This window comes from Bos grunniens, chromosome 5, assembly GCF_055505025.1.
Source record: "Bos grunniens cultivar Pamir isolate PY7600 chromosome 5, Bosgru_T2T1.0, whole genome shotgun sequence".
Lineage (NCBI taxonomy): Eukaryota > Metazoa > Chordata > Mammalia > Artiodactyla > Bovidae > Bos > Bos grunniens.
The window spans coordinates 83812474-83830015 of NC_141169.1; the positions used below are offsets into that span (position 1 = coordinate 83812474).

Below are 17542 nucleotides of genomic sequence, written 5' to 3' on the forward strand. Positions count from 1 at the left end.
TATTTAACTATGGGTGTGCTGGGGAAGTTGACATACATGAGATGGAAAGCATCCAAAACAAGTACTAAAGGGAGCTGTAATGTCTGTGTTGAGAGTACGAACAAGAGAGGTCTTGTGGGCAAAAGCGAGAGGAGGAAGATGAGCTAGGTAACGGATAAGCAGTTTGTGTGTTAGCGACCTCTGTAAGGAACAGATCAGGCTTAGTGGAGAGGAGAGTGGAAGTCTCACTGTGTAGTTAGAAGAGAAGAGGTTCCTAGAAAATAAGCCAGGTGCAGAGGTGGGGCAAGTTCAATTTTAAAAATGATAAAAAATAAATAAATAAATAAAAATGATAAACTGTGCAATTTAAGCTTACACTCAGGCATCCTAAGGGTATCAGTCTGAAGAGTGATACTAGAAACTTGGTATTTAAGGGAAGTTAGCCTGGGGATAGTCTGGAAAGAAATGGGGCTGGAATCAGCTAATGACAAACTCCCAGATCCTGCTCCTCAGGCAGATTATCCCTGGGGATAATCTCCCAGGGCTGGGGGTGGGTTGAGAAAACTATCCACTGGGAGCTTGGCTTGTTGGATCTATTCCAACCTTCTGTTTCACCCCCACACCCACCCCCATCTCCAAACAATGGACAAACCTGCTGGGACCTAATTAGGAACCTCTCCTGGTTTCCCCAATTCATGGGATAAATGAGAGAGAATTCCAGTTTGTCTTAACTGCAATGTGGGTTAAGCTTGTGACCCTCTCCACTCGGCCACAGCTGAGAGTGTGCATTACTGAATGCCTGCCATGTGCCAGGAAGTATGTCAGGGGTGCTGAGTTTGCAAAGATGAATAAATCAGGGACTCACAAGGAGAAGGGGTTCGCAGTTAAACCTAAGCAGAAAGGGCTGAGTATCAACCTAAGATTTCTCTGGAGTTACTGGAAACCGTAAGAAAGAGATCTTAGGTTGCTGTCAAGCCCTTTCTGCCTGGGTTTCAAGGTCGACCATAACCTGGCTCTAGTAAACCGATCTCCTCATCTTGCAGTCATTTTCTGAATGAAATAATCACTTCAGATTTTTCAGCCACAGCTTCTGAAAACCCTTGTTTTTCCCAGGCTTCTTCAGCCTCTTCTGGCCACAGAACCCTTAAGAATTAGATGAAAACTGTGGCCTTTTCCCCAGATCAGGCTCTCAAAATTTTGCGTACATTTAAGGGATTTATGCCAGAGAAGGCAATGGCAACTCACTCCAGTCATCTTGCCTGGAAAATCCCATGGATGGAGGAGTCAGGTGGGCTGCAGTTGGACACGACTGAGCGACTTCACTTTCACTTTTCATTTTCATGCATTGGAGAAGGAAATGGCAACCCACTCCAGTGTTCTTGCCTGGAGAATCCCAGGGACGGGGGAGCCTGGTGGGCTGCCATCTATGGGGTTGCAGAGTCGGACACGACTGAAGCAACTTAGCAACAGCAGCAGCAAGGGATTTATGAATCTCTTGAAGCTGTGAACTTCAGGTAATAACTCCTCAGCCTAATACAGTCTTAGATATGTAGCTCAGGATGTCTCAACAACACCTCTATTGACATTTGGGGTTGATTATTCTTTGTCCTAGGGCTGCTGTCCTGGGCATTGTAGGATGTTTGCCAGCATCCCTGTCCTCTATGCTTGAGATGACGGTAGCAACGCCCTCCCCATTCCCCAGTCGTAACAACCCAGAATATCTCCAGATAGTCCCAAATATCTCCTGGGAAGTGTGGGGCAAAATTGCCTCCAGTTGACAACCATTCCTGGTGGCTCAGATGGTAAAGAATCTGCATGCAATGTGGGTGACTCAGATTCAACCCCTGGGTCAGGAAGGTTCCCCAGAGTAGGGTATGGCAACCCACTTTAGTACTCTTGCCTGGAGAATTCTGTGGTCAGAGGAACCTGGCGGGCTACAGTCCATGGGGTCCAAAGTGTTAGAAATTACTGAGCGACAAAGGTTTTATCAAAACAATTTCTTTGCTGTTATTTAATTCATACTCTATCTTTTAAAGTTTTGCTCAGTTCAGTTCAGTCGCTCAGTTGTGCCCGACTCTTTGAGACCCCATGGACTGCAGCACGCCAGGTTTCCCTGTCCATCACCAACTCCCAGGGCTTGCTCAAACTCATGTCCATTTAGTCAGTGATTCCATCAAACCATCTCATCCTCTGTCATCCCTTCTCCTCCTGCCTTCAATCTTTTCCAGCATCAGGGTCTTTTTAATGAGTCAGTTCTTCGCTTCAGCTGGCCAAAGTATTGGCGTTTCAGCTTCAGCATCAGTCCTTTCAATGCATAGTCAGGTTTCCTTTAGGAAACCTGATTTCCTTTAGCATTTTTTAGTAAAATGTTTTACTATTTTCATGCAAATTTTTTAAATTACTAGAGTCCACATGGACTCCCTTCTCTCTCTTTTTGTGATTTTGACATTTTTTTCACATGCTTTTTCATTGATTTTCTTGAATACCCAACTGGATTATATGGTTTTAAGAGGAGGAACCCAGTATTATGTTTCTCTTATTCCCAGGAGGCTCAAACAGTAAAGAGACTGCCTGCAATGCAGGAGACCTGGGTTTGATCCTTGGGTTGGGAAGATCCCCTGGAGAAAGAAATGGCAACCCACTCCAGTATTCTTGCCTGAAGAATCCCATGGACAGAGGAGCCTGATGGGCTACAGTCCATGGGATCACAAGAGTTGGACACAACTGAGCAACTAACATTGTATTTTAAACACAATTTTGGTATGTTCTGTTAAGCTTTATATTATTAAAAGTTTCAAATATACACAAAAGTAAAGAGAACAGTATAGGGAACACTCATGTACACATCATCCAGCTTCACTTTTTTTTTAATCAACTTATAGCCTATCTTGTACTATTTTAATTTGTTTAATCTGTAATGACATTTTTTCAGAAAAAGAAAACTTTAACAGTTCTTTAACTTGACATTCTAGACCCTTAACTACCTTTATTAACTATTCAGTCACAATTTATTTAACTTCTAAACTGTTTCAAGGACTCTGCTGAAATACTGTAAGCATTTGCTATAGTAGACTACTTGCAATTCCCTATAGATGCTCTGCTGTTTCACATGCCTGTGAACATCATATAAGACACATTAATTCTCTTTTCCTGTATGAAAAGCCCACACTTCATTCCTACCTTGATTTTGTTCCCTTGTTGATCACCCATTTAGCTTTAAACCTCAGTTTATTTTTTGATAATACATTTCCTGAAACCCTAGAGTAAGTTAATTGCTCCCAATCTTTACCACAATTGTTCCTTGTACTTCTGCTATTACACTTAACAAATTGAGGTTTAATTATCCATACATGACTCTCATTCACTCACCACCATTAGCTACTTGTGAGCAGGAAACATATTTTAATTGCTTCCATATTTCTAATACCTAGCACCTAGCATTTAGCCTGACACATAGAAGCCACTGAATGCATATTTATAGACTAAGTGAATGAATTTCCTAGCATAATGATTTCTGTATAAATTAGTAAATAACATTTATTGAATTTAATTTAATAAACAGAGTCCAAAGAATGTAACCAGCAGGAAAAACAAAAGTATTAAAAAATACAAACAAAAAAAAAATACAGAGCTAAGGTAAGTTTAGAATGAGATAGGATAGGAACTTCCCTGGTGGTCGAGCGGCCAAGACTCCATGCTTCCAACGCAGGGAGCCTGGGTTTGATCCCTGGTCAGTAAACTAGATCCCACAGCCACAGTGAAGATCCTGCATGCGGCAACTAAGACCTGGAGCAGTGAAATTTAAAAAAAAAAAAATTTTTTTTTAAAAGAATGAGATAGGATAAATGGGAGAGCTTCATATAGAACCTTTCCTGCCTTTCCCCTGAAACCCTATTCCCATCTCCATCCAAATGTCTTCAGTTCAGTTCAGTTCAGTCACTCAGTCGTTTCCAACTCTGTTCGACCCCATGGACTGCAGCAAGCCAGGCTTCCCTGTCCATCACCAACTCCCAGAGCTTGCTCAAACTCATGTGCATTGAGTCAGTGATGCCATCCAACCATCTCATCCTCTGTTGTCCCCTTCTCCTGCCTTCAATCTTCCCCAGCATCTTGCATTTTGTCAAAAATCTAGGATAAATTGACCACCTTCCTTTCTTTTCTAAACTTTAAGCAGTCCTTAAGGCTCTAGTTATCTATTTCTTGGATCTGTCTTTGGTTTCAATTCTTAGGAATAAAATCTCATCTGCAAAGCTTCTGGGCTCATTTGCTTCACAGATTGCCAGTGGAACTCTGACATGAGCAAGGAACCCCAGCCAATACTCTTCCCAAGCTGTTACAGTATTCCAGAGCCAAGGTAATGAGATCCTCTTCTGCTTACTGACATATTTGTTATCATCTGTCTTATGCAGGTACGGGGAACTGCAATGCAAAAATGTGGAGAAGGGAGAATAGGGTTAGTTCAGGGAAGTGAAACTAATTCAGCATGGCCAGCACACAGGAGTTGAGTTGCACCAAGAACCTGGAAAGCTGGATGGGCACTACGTCATGAAAAACATGTCATTCTCAGGAAGATGGACTGTTACCCTGAACGATTTTACCAGAAAACCTTCAGAACAGTATCTTTTAAAAAAAATTATTTTCTTAATCAAAAGCTATATACATTCATAGAACATTTTACAAAAGACAGAAAATCATTCTTTTTAAAAAAATTAATTAATTAATTTTGGTTGTGCTGGGTCTTTGTTGCTGTGCACAGGCTTTTTCTAGTTGTGGCTAGTGGAGGCAACTCTCTAGTTGCGGTGCATGGGCTTCTCATTGCAGTGGCTTCTCTTTGTAGCAGGGTCTAGGCTCTAGGGCTTGTGGATTTCAGTAGTTGTGGCACATGAGATTAGTAGTTGTGGCACACAGGCATAGTTGCCCTGAGGCATGCAGAATTTTCCCAGACCAGAGATAGAACCAGTGTCCGCTGCATTGGCGGGTAGATTCTTTACCACTGGACCACCAGGGAAGTCTGAGAAAATTATTTTTAATTCAATCACCTGGAGATAATCTATTTTAAACATTGTGATAATGTTCTTTCAAACTTTCTGACATATAAACATGAATGCATATCAAAAAGAAAACAAATAAAGCTTATACTATATATTTTTTTTATTGCTTTTTGTCTTTTCATAAACATTTCCTGATCAATCAGTTGCCTTTTAAAGCATGATTTTTGATGGGCTACACAGTATCCTATCACATGGATGCATTACAGGTTATTTAATTACTTCCTTATTGTTGAGGATTTAGGCTGTTTTAGTTCTTTTTGCTCGGAGAAGGCAATGGCACTCCACTCCAGCACTCTTGCCTGGAAAATCCCATGGACGGAGGAACCTGGTGGGCTACAGTCCATGGGGTCGCTAGGAGTCTGGACGCGACTGAGTGCTTTCACTTTCACTTTTCACTTTCATGCATTGGAGAGGGAAATGGCAACCCACTCCAGTGTTCTTGCCTGGAGAATCCCAAGGATGGGGGAGCCTAGTGGGCTGCCATCTATGGGGTCGCACAGAGTTGGACACGACTGAAGCGACTTAGCAGCAGCAGCAGCAGTTCTTTTTGCCATAGTAAATAGCACATTGAACAGTTTTGTACACTATATATATAAAATTTTTATACATATTTACATACTTAAATCTAAAAGTGTAATTATCACACTAAAGCTATGAGTATTTTTAAGATTTTTGATGCAGCTCATGCTATAAAAAGGTGTATGAAATTACACTGTCACTAGTTCCGTCATCGGAGAAGGCAATGGCACCCCACTCCAGTACTCTTGCCTGGAAAATCCCATGGATGGAGGAGCCTGGTGGGCTGCAGTCCATGGGGTTGCTAGGAGTCAGACACGACTGAGCAACTTCACTTTCACTTTTCACTTTCCTGCATTGGAGAAGGAAATGGCAACCCACTCCAGTGTTCTTGCCTGGAGAATCCCAGGGACGGGGGAGCCTGGTGGGCTGCCGTCTATGGGGTCGCACAGAGTTGGACACGACTGAAGTGACTTAGCAGTTCCATCATAGAATGTCTTCTCAAATCTTTCATCCTCACTCAAAGTTCTTGTTCTTTTAAAATATTTGCAGCTTAGTTTCTTGACTTGATTTTGTATGTATGTTTGTTACTAGTAAATTTGAACTTATTTTTCATGTGTTTATTGGGCATTTGTGTTTCTTTTTATTTTTTTAAGATTCCCTATTCATATTGTTTGCTAACTTTTATTTTTGGCTATCAACTTGATCATATTGCTTATGGTGTTTTTGACTTTAATATAATTAAAAATGTTAAGTAGCCAAATCTACCCATCTTTTTCTTTATGGCTTCCTCCTTTGCTTTTTTGCTTAGTAAGTTCCTCCACTTTCATGCTGCCAGATTCCAAGAGATTTTTGCTCAAATAAATTCTTAAAAGAGTGGGAGAGCTGAGATATATAATTTATTTTTTGGTTATGCTGGGTCATTACTTCTAGCCATCTTTTCCTAGAGTTGAAGAGTGGGAGCTACTCTTAGTTGTGGTGTGCAGGTTCCTCATTGTGGTGGCCTCGCCCCTTGTTGAGCACAGGTTTCAGTACTTGCAGCACCGTGAGCTCCAAAGTTCTGGCTCTCCGGCTCTAGAGCATGGACTCAGCAGTTGTGGTACATGGGCTTAGTCACAGCTTTAGAATCCTCCTGGCCCAGGGATTGAACCCATGTCTCCTGCATTGGCAGGCAGACTCTCATCCACTGTGCCATCAGAGAAGTCCCAATTTGTTTTTAACATGTATTTCCTCTAGCTCTTTTAAGATCTTGTGACAATGTGAGAGTTGTAATCCTCCCTCCCTGATACAGTTAATCAGTTATCAGACACAGTTTATTGCATGCTCCATCCGTGGATCCAGATGCTACCCTTATAATTGCTCCTATCATCCTCTTGGTATTTCATCTATTGAGAGTTACTGGAATGAGGACAGTAATAAAAACCATAGGAATAAACAGTAGTACTGCAGCTGTGAACATTTAGACCAGGCAGAGGAAGGACAGGAAAAGACTTGTGCCTGTTAATATTATGATGATTGCTATAGGTTTTTAGTTTGCTGCTGTGCTGCTAAGTCACTTCAGTCGTGTCTGACTCTGTGCAACCCCATAGACACCAGGCTCCCCCATCCCTGGGATTCTCCAGGCAAGAACACTGGAGTGGGTTGCCATTTCCTTCTCCAATGCATGAAAGTGAAAAGTGAAAGTGAAGTCGCTCAGTTGTTTCGGACTCTTTGTGACCCCATGGACTGCAGCCTACCAGGCTCCTCCGCCCATGGGATTTTCCAGGCAAGAGTACTGGAGTGGGGTGCCATTGCCTTCTCCGGGTTTTTAGTTTAGTAGTGGATTAACCAAATATGTAACTTTCAACATGATTGTTCATTGAAATACATAACTGAAAAAGTAAGAGAAGTCGCTCAGGAGTGGGTTGCCATTTCCTTCTCCAAGGGATCCTCCTGACCCCAGGATCGAAACCAGGTTTCCCGCTTTCTAGGCAGATGCTTTACCGTCTGAGCCACCAGGGAAATCCTCAAAAAAGTGAAAGAGCAGGAAAAATAAAGCAGGGCACTCTTCCCCAAATAACTTTAAATCTATAAACCTAATTCCACCATCGTCTCGCGAGCCATCTAATCACATGGACCACTGTTTTTTAACAGCCCTCGGGTATAAAATTTGAGAGAGGAAGTTCAGATGAAGGTCTTGAGTCTTCGCTTGGAGAAAACGAAACTTCAATTTTAAGCGTGGCGCTTATCACTATCGCAATAAGTACTACAGACACAGCATCGCCCCCATATTTTCATACTAACCTCTCCCTGGAGGCTAAGGTAATTGCGACAGGGAGAAACGATCATCTCTAGCGTTTTGATCACCAGATTCCTCTTTTTTTTCCCTTTTGCAAAGGACCGTTAAACGTGGTACCGGAGACGTTAGGCCGCAAAAGAAAGGGTTATTTTTTTTCCTCGAATGGTGGCTTTCGTAAGTGCAAAGATACCAAAGTTGAGAGACACAGGTTACACCAGAGAACTTCCTGAAGTCGCCGATGCTCCCGGGGTGGGAGTCTGAGAAGCTTGGCCAGCCGAAACAAGGCTCGCGCTGCCCGGACAAGCCCCTGGATCCCGCGCGGCTCCCGGCCCCGCCCCGGCCCGCCCTCGGCCCCGGTCGCCCCCGCCCAGGCCCGGCCCAGGCCCCGCCCCCGAGGCCCAGCCGCCTTGAAGTGAAGGTCTGGAGTGAGTGAGAGGCCGCCCAGCCGGGCTAATTGCCGGAACTGGAACGGTCTGCTGGGCCCCGGGCGCGCGGGCTCTTCGGGGCTGGCAGGTGTGCAGCGAGTGCATCTGAGAAGTGATGGCCCCAGGCGCGGGCGACCCAGGGTAGCGCTGGCGAGACGGCGGGGCCCGGCCCGGGCAGCGATGGGGCTCCTTCGGCTGCTTCTCATCGTGGTGCTGGCTTCGGTAACCCGGGGGGCCTGCGGAGCTGAGATCGTCGGAAACTCCAGCGAGGGTAAGGTCGGGGGCGCCTGACTTCTGCAACCCAAACTTGGTCTTGCATTTATTGCAGAGTCAAAATCCGCCCTTGGGGTCAGTCCACTACGCCGGGGAGGCGGTGCGTTCAGAACTGGCAGGAATGGATCGAGATCCTTTCCTGCAGGAGGCAAGTCCTATTGGCTAAGAAGGCCCTACTGTCAACCTCCTAATCTATACTGGGGAAATGGGAAGAGATAGGAAACCCGCTTGTTCAGACACATTATTCTCTCCCTTACGGCGTAGCCATGTTTGCAGGTTTAATTTAACACCGTAAAACACCCCCTTGCTCGCAAGTGGCTCATCTGAACCTCTGGACTGCGAAGCTTAATAAGGCCAAGCCGCCGCGGTTCTTGTACTCCCCCAATCTAGATGCTTTTCAAATTCGTTATCCTCGGCGGAGTTTCAGAGGAAAAGTGAACCCAGAATGGGACTTCAGTTCATAGGTCATGTGCTTGGTGAATGGATCTTAGCACTAGTTGGTGTTTTGTTAATGTAAACTGTAAAAAGCACTAATTGTACCAAGCTGATAATCATGTGCTTTTCCGTGTCGTGAGGTCAAGCGTATTTTGGTTATGTATTGAGCTTAAGAGACTAGTTGTAGTTCTGAAACATGACATTTTCTGAATAAATGTGATTGTGCTTCTAAATGCTTATCTGTGAAACGTTCTGTGCAAACTGAATCCTAGAATTTTTGCCTAGGACTTAAGACCAAAGCTGAAAAGGGCAGTTATACTTTTGAAGAAAAAGAAAAAAAAAGCCTTGTTTCTAACAGGGCACTCACATTCACTGCGTGCAGTGTGTGCCAGGTGCTTTTCATGGCAGTGTTGTTCACGCCTCACAACCCTATGAGATAATTACTGTCCCTCACTGGTGGAGGATGAAGCTGAGACCCAGGATGATGCTCACTACAGGAGTAAACAGCTCAGTGGGGCACAGGTAGCTATGAACCCGTGTGTCATGTAAATTTCATGGTCCTCCCCTTCTACAAAGCTGCCCTCCAATGAGAATGCTTTATCTAGTATGGTGCTCTACCCTTAATTCTTCTCTGAATTCTTATTCCTTGAAGTAGAATCTCTTCTCCCTTCCTCATCAGGCCAGCTCCATTCTTCCAAGGAGAAGAGTCTGAGAGATTAGAATGTGCAGATGATCAGACTCGTGAAGTAATTTGAGAAATTAATGTTTTTCAGATGCTGTTTCTCACCTCCTTTCTGTGATTACAGCACTAGCATTTCCTCAGCCACGTTATTCTTCTGTCCTTGCATCAGTATTGTTGTTCTGGGTAGGAGAAGGGCAGCATGTGGGAACTTGACTGCTGAGTGGTAATGAAACCTGATATTCTCCACATCTGTCAGGTAGAGATCAGAGTGGGAATTAACAGACACTTCAGCACTTGCATGATCCTCCTGGAAAACGGCTGGATTTCTATTGGAAGATTCTGATAACTTGAGTGAAGTGAGTGAGTGAAAGTCGCTCAGTCGTGTCCAACTCTTTGCGACCCCATGGACTATACAGTCCATGGAATTCTCCAGGCCAGAATACTGGAGTGGGTAGCCTTTCCCTTCTCCAGGGGATCTTCCCAACCCAGGGATCGAGCCCAGGTCTCCCGCGTTACAGGCGGATTCTTTACAGCTGAGCCACCAGGGAGCAAGTGCCATAAGTTAGAAGGATTTACCCATTTTATAGCAGGATAAGCTAACTTGATACCTTGTGTGGTGGTTTAGAAGCTAAGGGAAACTTTAAAGGTAGCAGATTGAGTTTCTAGGATGTCTGAGGATGGTGACCAGTGGGGCACAGGAGATGAATCATACATCTGAACAGTTTTCCCTTCTCTTGGAGTGCCGGTTCCCTGCTACCCTTAACACCTTTAATTCAGTATTATTTCAGGTTCATATCTAGTAACTCACATGGAACTTACCCAGTAATTGGAGTTTAGCATCGTGCCCTTTGAACCTTCTCAAGTGCCTTGCAGGCCACTTGTGTAGTTAGTTGCAAGTGTTCTCTTTCTCTCAAAAGTGTGTATATGTTTGTATTTCTTTTCATCTTTTAGGGCTAATGAAAATCCATAAGAAGATATCAGTGAGAAATTGGGAGGGCAGTTGAATGCCAGCCAGCTCAAGTGGCAGAACTATTTTTAATACTCCATCTGAAGAGAATTATGAAGTGTTGACAGATCTCTCCTACAATTTGTTGTGTTAAAGCACAAACGTAAAGAGATATGTTTTAGTAAAATAGTAAAAAGGAAGAGTTGGAAAATGTTAAGGTTGCACATTTAGGTTCTGATTGAGAAAGAAAAGGAAAATATTGGAATTAGGCAGCTCCTTTTAGAATGGTATTATTGGAAAGAAGGCATTCCCAGGTGGCTCAGTGGTAAAGAATCCACCTGCAATGCAGGGGACGTGAGTTTGATCGATCCCTGGGTTGGGAGGATCCCCTGGAAGAGGAAATGGCAAGCCAGTCCAGTGTTCTTGTCAGGGAAATCCCATGGACAGAGGAGCTTGGTGGGTTGCAGTCCATAGGGTTGCAAAGTCAGACATGATTGAGCCACTGAGCACGTGCACACACACACACACACATTTTTTTTTTTCCACACACACATATTAAAAACAAAAAATGACTCTGGGGTAGGAAAGGAAGAAGACTATGAAAATAGAAAAGGATCCCCTGCTGTGGGTTAGATGGCAAGAAATATTTTTGGCCGAAAAGGCAGAGGTACTGCCTTTTAGAGAAGAGCTACAACCTGAGTGCTCTGTCTCCTGATAGCCATTTGCCCTGTAATATCCTTTGATGTGCTGTCTTTCCCATCCACCCCCAAGTCATAAGACCTAAATATCCCTCATAAAATGTTTCTGATGCATCCTTTTCCAGATGACTTTGAGGTGCAGTTAAGTTCCTGTTAACCTCTTCAGGATGTGTTTTGTATGTGTGTCTTCTTTTGCCATGTATGTTTTTATGACTAGTGATTGAATGCAGTTTCTGCCAGGCGGGATTGTTAAAGTCGTCTTGACTTTCAGTGTTTTTCCCTGCCACTCTATGGAAGTCACTTTCTCAATGCTGTTTATAATGGATATGCTGAGCATTTATCCATGTTAGACCTCTTCTTTTCACTAGTGTATTTGTAACAGAACCATACTGACTGCCTTCATATTTTTTTATTGGTAACTACATGAACCTCTGAAACACTGGAAAGCCAATGGAAGTTAATAATGATGTTTTGTTGTGCAGTACTGGATAGTTTACAAATATTTTTCCCATTTGATACTTTTAGCAGCCATTTGATGTATGCAGTACAGTTGCCTGCATTTTACCACGAGGGAACTGAGGTCCAGAGGAAATAATTCCTTGCCCAAGGTCACAAAATTCAGCCATCATTTACCAAACACTTATCATGTGCCAGTCAGTTGCCTGGGACTGTTTGAGGCCCTGAAATATCAAATATGACAAAGCCCTGCAAGTCAGGACTCAAACCGTAACTGGTTTAACATGCAACCTTCTATAAAAATTGTGAAATGGCTCTTGGATTGCCTGTGTAATGCTGCCAAAGAATTTTCACACAGAAGTTAGATAAAGGTAACTAAGGATAGGAAAATATATAATTATCCTTCCCTGGTTCATCAAGCATTGTGTTAGGAGTTCTCACACCTGGAAGAACATTAGAATCACCTGGAGTGCCTTGAAAAAAGGCATGTTGATAAAGAGACAACTAGAAATTGAAATATAAAATAAAAAGCAAATTTATAATACCATCAAGAAACATTAAATATTTAGAGATGATTGTAATGGAATATGAAACAGTCTCTACACAGAAAACTATACAATGTTCTTGAGATAAATTAAGAAACTTAATAGAGGGATATCTCAAAATCACAGAAGACTCCCGTGTTATAAAAATATTATAAAGATATCATTTCTTCCTAAATTAATACTTTCAGTGCCATCCCAATCACATTTCTACAGGTTTTTGTTTTGTTTTGTGAAAATTGACAAGTTGCTTTCTAACATTTATGTGGAAATGAAAAAGGGCAAAAAATAGTCAAGACAGTCTTGAAGAACAAATTTGGGGCAGAAATTAAGACTGTGATATTGATGTTAGGATAGGCAAATAGACCAATGGTACAAAGTTAAGAGTTCAGAAACCCACACCTGGTCACTTGACCTATGTCAGAGGTGGAATTTCTAAGCAGTAGGAAAACTACTTTCAACAAAGTTGCTATGTCAGCAGGATATTCCTATGGGAAATGAACCTTGACTCTAGCCTCACACCCTATGTAAAAGTCAGTTTCAGGTTGATTTTAGACTTCAATGTGAAAGGTAGAACAAAGTTCTAGAGGTTAACATGGGGAATGTATCTTTATGATCTTGAATTATGCTGGCAGATAATTCTTTAAAATAATAAAGGAAAAACTTGAGAAACGGGACTACATGAAAACGAAAACTTCTCTTCATCTCAAGGTAACAGGAGAGTGAAAAGACAAGCTATAAGAGTGGAGAAGATATTTGTAACATATCTGACAGAATACTCATATCAGTGATGCCTACAGAGTTCCTAAAATTCAGTAAGGACAGATAATCCAGTTTTTCACATGGGCAGAAGGCTTAAATAGACTGTCTTATTGGAGAAGGAAATGGCAACCTACTCCAGTATTCTTGTCTGGGAAATCCCATGGACAGAAGAGCCTGGTGGGCTACAGTCGATGAAGTCACAAAGAGTCGCATACAACTGAGAGGCTAGACAACAAGACCCTTTCACAGAGAGGATATTTAAATAGCCAATAAGTAAAACAAACTATTCTTACCAAGTGTTGGTGAGCATCTTGGATTACTGAAATGCTCTTTCATGGATTGATAAGGGTCAAAATTGGCAAAACAATATTGGATAACTCGGAGAGTACCTACTAAAATTGAACATAAGTAAACCCTGTATCCTGATAATTCTACTCATAGGTTCTCCCAGTAGAAATGTGTACATGTACACCAAAAGATACATACAAGAATGCCTAAGTGGAGTGATTTATAATTACTCCAAACTAGAAATAATCCAAGTGTTCATTAACAGAATAGATAACTACATTGTGGTGCGTTTATTTCGGGACACATACAACCATGGAAGTGAGTGAATAGTGGTTACTACAGCAACTGGGATGAATCTCACAAATAAGCTGTTGATTTCTTAAAAACCAGCCATAAAAGAATTCATGACGTATGAGTCTGTTTAATTAAATTTCCCAAAGAGCCCATCTGTGGTTTTAGAAGTGAGGATCACGGTTACCTCTGGGAAGGAGGGAAGAGACAGTGACTGGAAGGAGAGGTTAGAATGCTGTTTCTTGACCTGGATGTGTAAACTTTGTGCCCTTATCTGCATGCATTTATTACAATAAATATGTGCTTTGTAATTGATACTTGGGCCCTAACCCCAAGGATTTTGATTTAACTGATCTGGAGAGGAATCCAGGCAATGATATCTTTAAAAAAGCACCTTCAGATAATTGTAATGTACAACTGAAAATTGCTTTCTAATAAGGACACCTCATGAGTACTATAGAAAATATGAAAAACAGGGAATGTGTAAAGAAAATATTATTTAAAGTATACCCCAGAGATACATGCTTTTAATACCCTTACTTATTTGTCAAGTGACTGGTTTGTTAAATATTTAACCAGTTTGTTAAATGCAGTGTCTCTCCCCTTTGTTCTCTGGCTTCTGCTTGGTTCTTGCCAGAGGCATTTGACTGGGGAAAGAGGGTTGGTGAGGCATCATCTTCCTTTTGGAAGCTTTTGGAAATCTGTAAAGTAATAGATGAAAGTTGTAATTGTTTCTGAAATGCTACATGTTTTTCTTGAAGAAGTCAGAAGCAAGGGCTGTCACTTACTGTTTTGGTGCTGGTCATTATATTTTCTTACAGAAGCTGTTTGTTTTCATTTCTCATTCTCTTAAGGAGAACAAGACTTCTTAGATATTTTAACCATTTAGGATCAAAGGTGATCTGCTACACTGTCACAGCAAAAACCTTCTCAAGTAGGTGTATTGCTGATATATACACATATATGTATATCTATATATTTTGGTAAGATATATATAGAATGATTTTATTTCTTGTGCTTCCCAGGTGGCTCAGCGGTAAAGTATCCATTTGCAACGCAGGAGATGCAGAAAACCTGGGTTCGATACCTGAGTCTGATTCCTGGGTTGGCAAGATTCCCTGGAGCGGGAAATGGCAACTCACTCCAGTTTTCTTGGCTGGAAAATCCCATGGACAGAGGAGCTTTGTGGGTCCATGCTGTTACAAAAGAGTCAGACACGACTTAGTGACTATACAACAGCAAAATTTTATTTCTTATTTATTATTCATGCTGGAATGGTAACAGCGTATATATTTATTAATAAGGGATTGGTTGGGGACTTCCTTGGCATTCCAGTGGTTAAGACTTTGCCTTCCAATGCAGAGTATGGGTTTGATCCTTGGTTGGGCAGCTAAGATCTCACATGCCTCTCGACCGTAAAAACCAAAACATAAAACAGAAGCAGTATTGTTATAAATTCAATAAAGACTTTAAAAATGGTTTACATCAAAAAATAATAAAAGATTGGTTGAATAATCATGGTGACATAGAATGTAATGTTATATAACCTTTAAACTGGTAAAACTAGGATTGTCTGTTGATGTGGAAAGATACCTAAGATCTAGAAGATGGGCTATACCAAGACATATTTGTGTTTTTCTTTTTCCCATTTACATGGAGATGCTTATGCTGATATCTCCTAAATCCTGGAAGATTATACCAATCTGTTAATAGTAAGTTTTTCTGCACAGTGTACTTGCTGGAGGAATTAACTTTCTCTACATTTCTTGCATTTTTGTTGTTGTTCAGTCGTGTCTGACTCTTTGCGACTCCATGGACTGCAGCACACCAGGCTTCCCTGTCCATCACCAACTCCTGGAGCTTGCTCAAACTCATGCACACTGAGTCGGTGATGCCATTCAATTATCTCATCCCCTGTTGTCCCTTTCTCCTTTTGCCGTCAGTCTTTCTCAGCATCAGGGTCTTTTCTAGTGAGTCAGTCCTTCTCATCAGGTGGCCAAAGTATTGGAGCTTCCGGTTCAGCAGCCATCCTTCCAATGAATATTCAGGGTTGATTTCCTTTAGAATTGACTGGTTTGATGTCCTTACATTCCAAGGGACTTTCAAGAGTCTTCTCCAGCACCACAGTTCAAAGGCATCAATTCTTTGGCGATCAGCCATTTTTATTATCTAACTCTCACATCCATACATTACTATTGAAAAAAATCATAGTTTTGACTATACACACCTTTGTTGGCAAAGTAATGTCTGTGCTTTTTAATACACTGTCTAGGTTTGTCAAAGCTTTTCTTCCAAAGAGCAAGCATCTTTTAATTTCATGGCTGCAGTCACCATCTGCAGTGATTTTGGAACCCAAGACAGTAAAGTCTCTCACTATTTCCATTCTTTCCCCATCTATTTGCCATGAAGTGATGGCATGATCTTATTTTTAAATATGATCAGCCTTTTTAAATATGGTTATATATGACCTGAAAAAAATGTTACCATTTTGAGGGAAGAACATAAGTGACAGAAGCGTTGAGAGTGTCGCCATTTTATCTAGGTTGGATGTGTCCATATTTTATAAGTTTCAGAAGAAGAGTTAAGGTAGAACTTGTGTTTTGAGTGCCATCAAAGAAGGAGATTTTCTCCAGATTGTGCATTTTCTTTCTGGTAAGAACACCTCATGATCACTGTAGAAATTTTATAAACAATGAAATGTGTAAAGAAAACTTGGGAGAATTCTCTGATGCTCTAGTGGTTAGAACTCTGCACTTTCAGTGGGGAGGGCCCATGTTCAGTCCCTGTTGTGGAACTAAGATCACATAGTCCAAAAAAAAAAAGAAAAGAAAAATCACTTAGCATACGTTCCCAGAAATACCTACTTTTATTACCTCTAGTTATTTTGTTAAGTTACCAGTTGTTTAGTAATATATTTTTATTTCTATGGTTGTGTCTTTCCCTTCTGTCTTTTAAATCACTGGAAGTTTTTGCTTCTTCAAGTATTTCTGAGTTGTGATAGATTAAGGAAATCTTAAGAAAACCAAGATTTCACTAGTTGATAGCATCAATCTCTTTTAGGGCTTGTAAAGGTTAGAAATGGTTTTTCCAGTAGTCATGTATGGATGTGAGAGTTGGACTGTAAAGAAAACTGAGCACTGAAGAATTGATGCTTTTGAACTGTGGTGTTGGAGAAGATTCTTGAGAGTCCCTTGGATTGCAAGAAGATCAAATCAGTCAATCCTAAAGGAAATCAGTCCTGAATACTCATTGGAAGGACAGATGCTGAAGCTGAAACTCCAATCCTTTGGCCACTTGATGCGAAGAATTGCCTCACTGGAAAAGACCCTGATGCTGGGAAAGATTGAAGGCAGGAGGAGAAGGGGACAACAGAGGATGGGATAGTTGGATGGCATCACCAACTCAATGGACATGAGTTTGTGCAAGCTCTGAGAGTTGGTGATGGACAGGGAAGCCTGGCGTGCTGCAGTCCATGGGGTCACAAGGAGCTGGACATGACTGAGTGACTGAACTGACTGAAAGGTTCTACAGAGCATTTTGATTCAAGGCCCATGTAATGGGAGACAGAGATAAAGATTATCAAAAGAGTTTCCAAGACAGGCTTAGGGGCAAATTTAAGTGTTAAGTGATAATAACCTTTATGAATTTGCTTACATCAGTTTTGGTCACAGTACCCAAGAGGCAGAGTGACTAGTTCAGCAGAATACTTAAATAAATATTTGTCAAATAGAGAAAATGGGGTGGGGAGGCTCTGAAAACACAAAAACTGAAAATGTAACTAGAAAATGCAGGCCAGTAAATGAACTGAGTGCTGTGGACAGTTCAAGGATGGAAATCTAATTGATTCCTAGGATAACAAATTGATCCTGCTCTGAGTTTTGCAGACTAGAATTTATGGATAATTTTAAGACTTGGAAGAT

General features: G+C 41.6%; 1 protein-coding gene across 6 annotated transcripts in view; it reads left to right on the plus strand.

The window, feature by feature from the left end:
- Positions 1 to 8217: 8217 nt before the first annotated feature.
- Positions 8218 to 17542, plus strand: part of TM7SF3 (transmembrane 7 superfamily member 3) — a 41919-nt gene continuing 32594 nt past the window's right edge. For all 6 annotated transcript variants that reach the window (XR_015164157.1, XM_086401640.1, XM_086401642.1 and 3 more), the window contains exon 1: positions 8218 to 8520. Coding sequence is in view for 4 of the 6 variants with exons in the window: in XM_086401640.1 (XP_086257766.1) it covers positions 8430 to 8520 (91 nt within the window). In the remaining 2 variants the exon portion in view is untranslated. The remainder of the gene's footprint in view (positions 8521 to 17542) is intronic.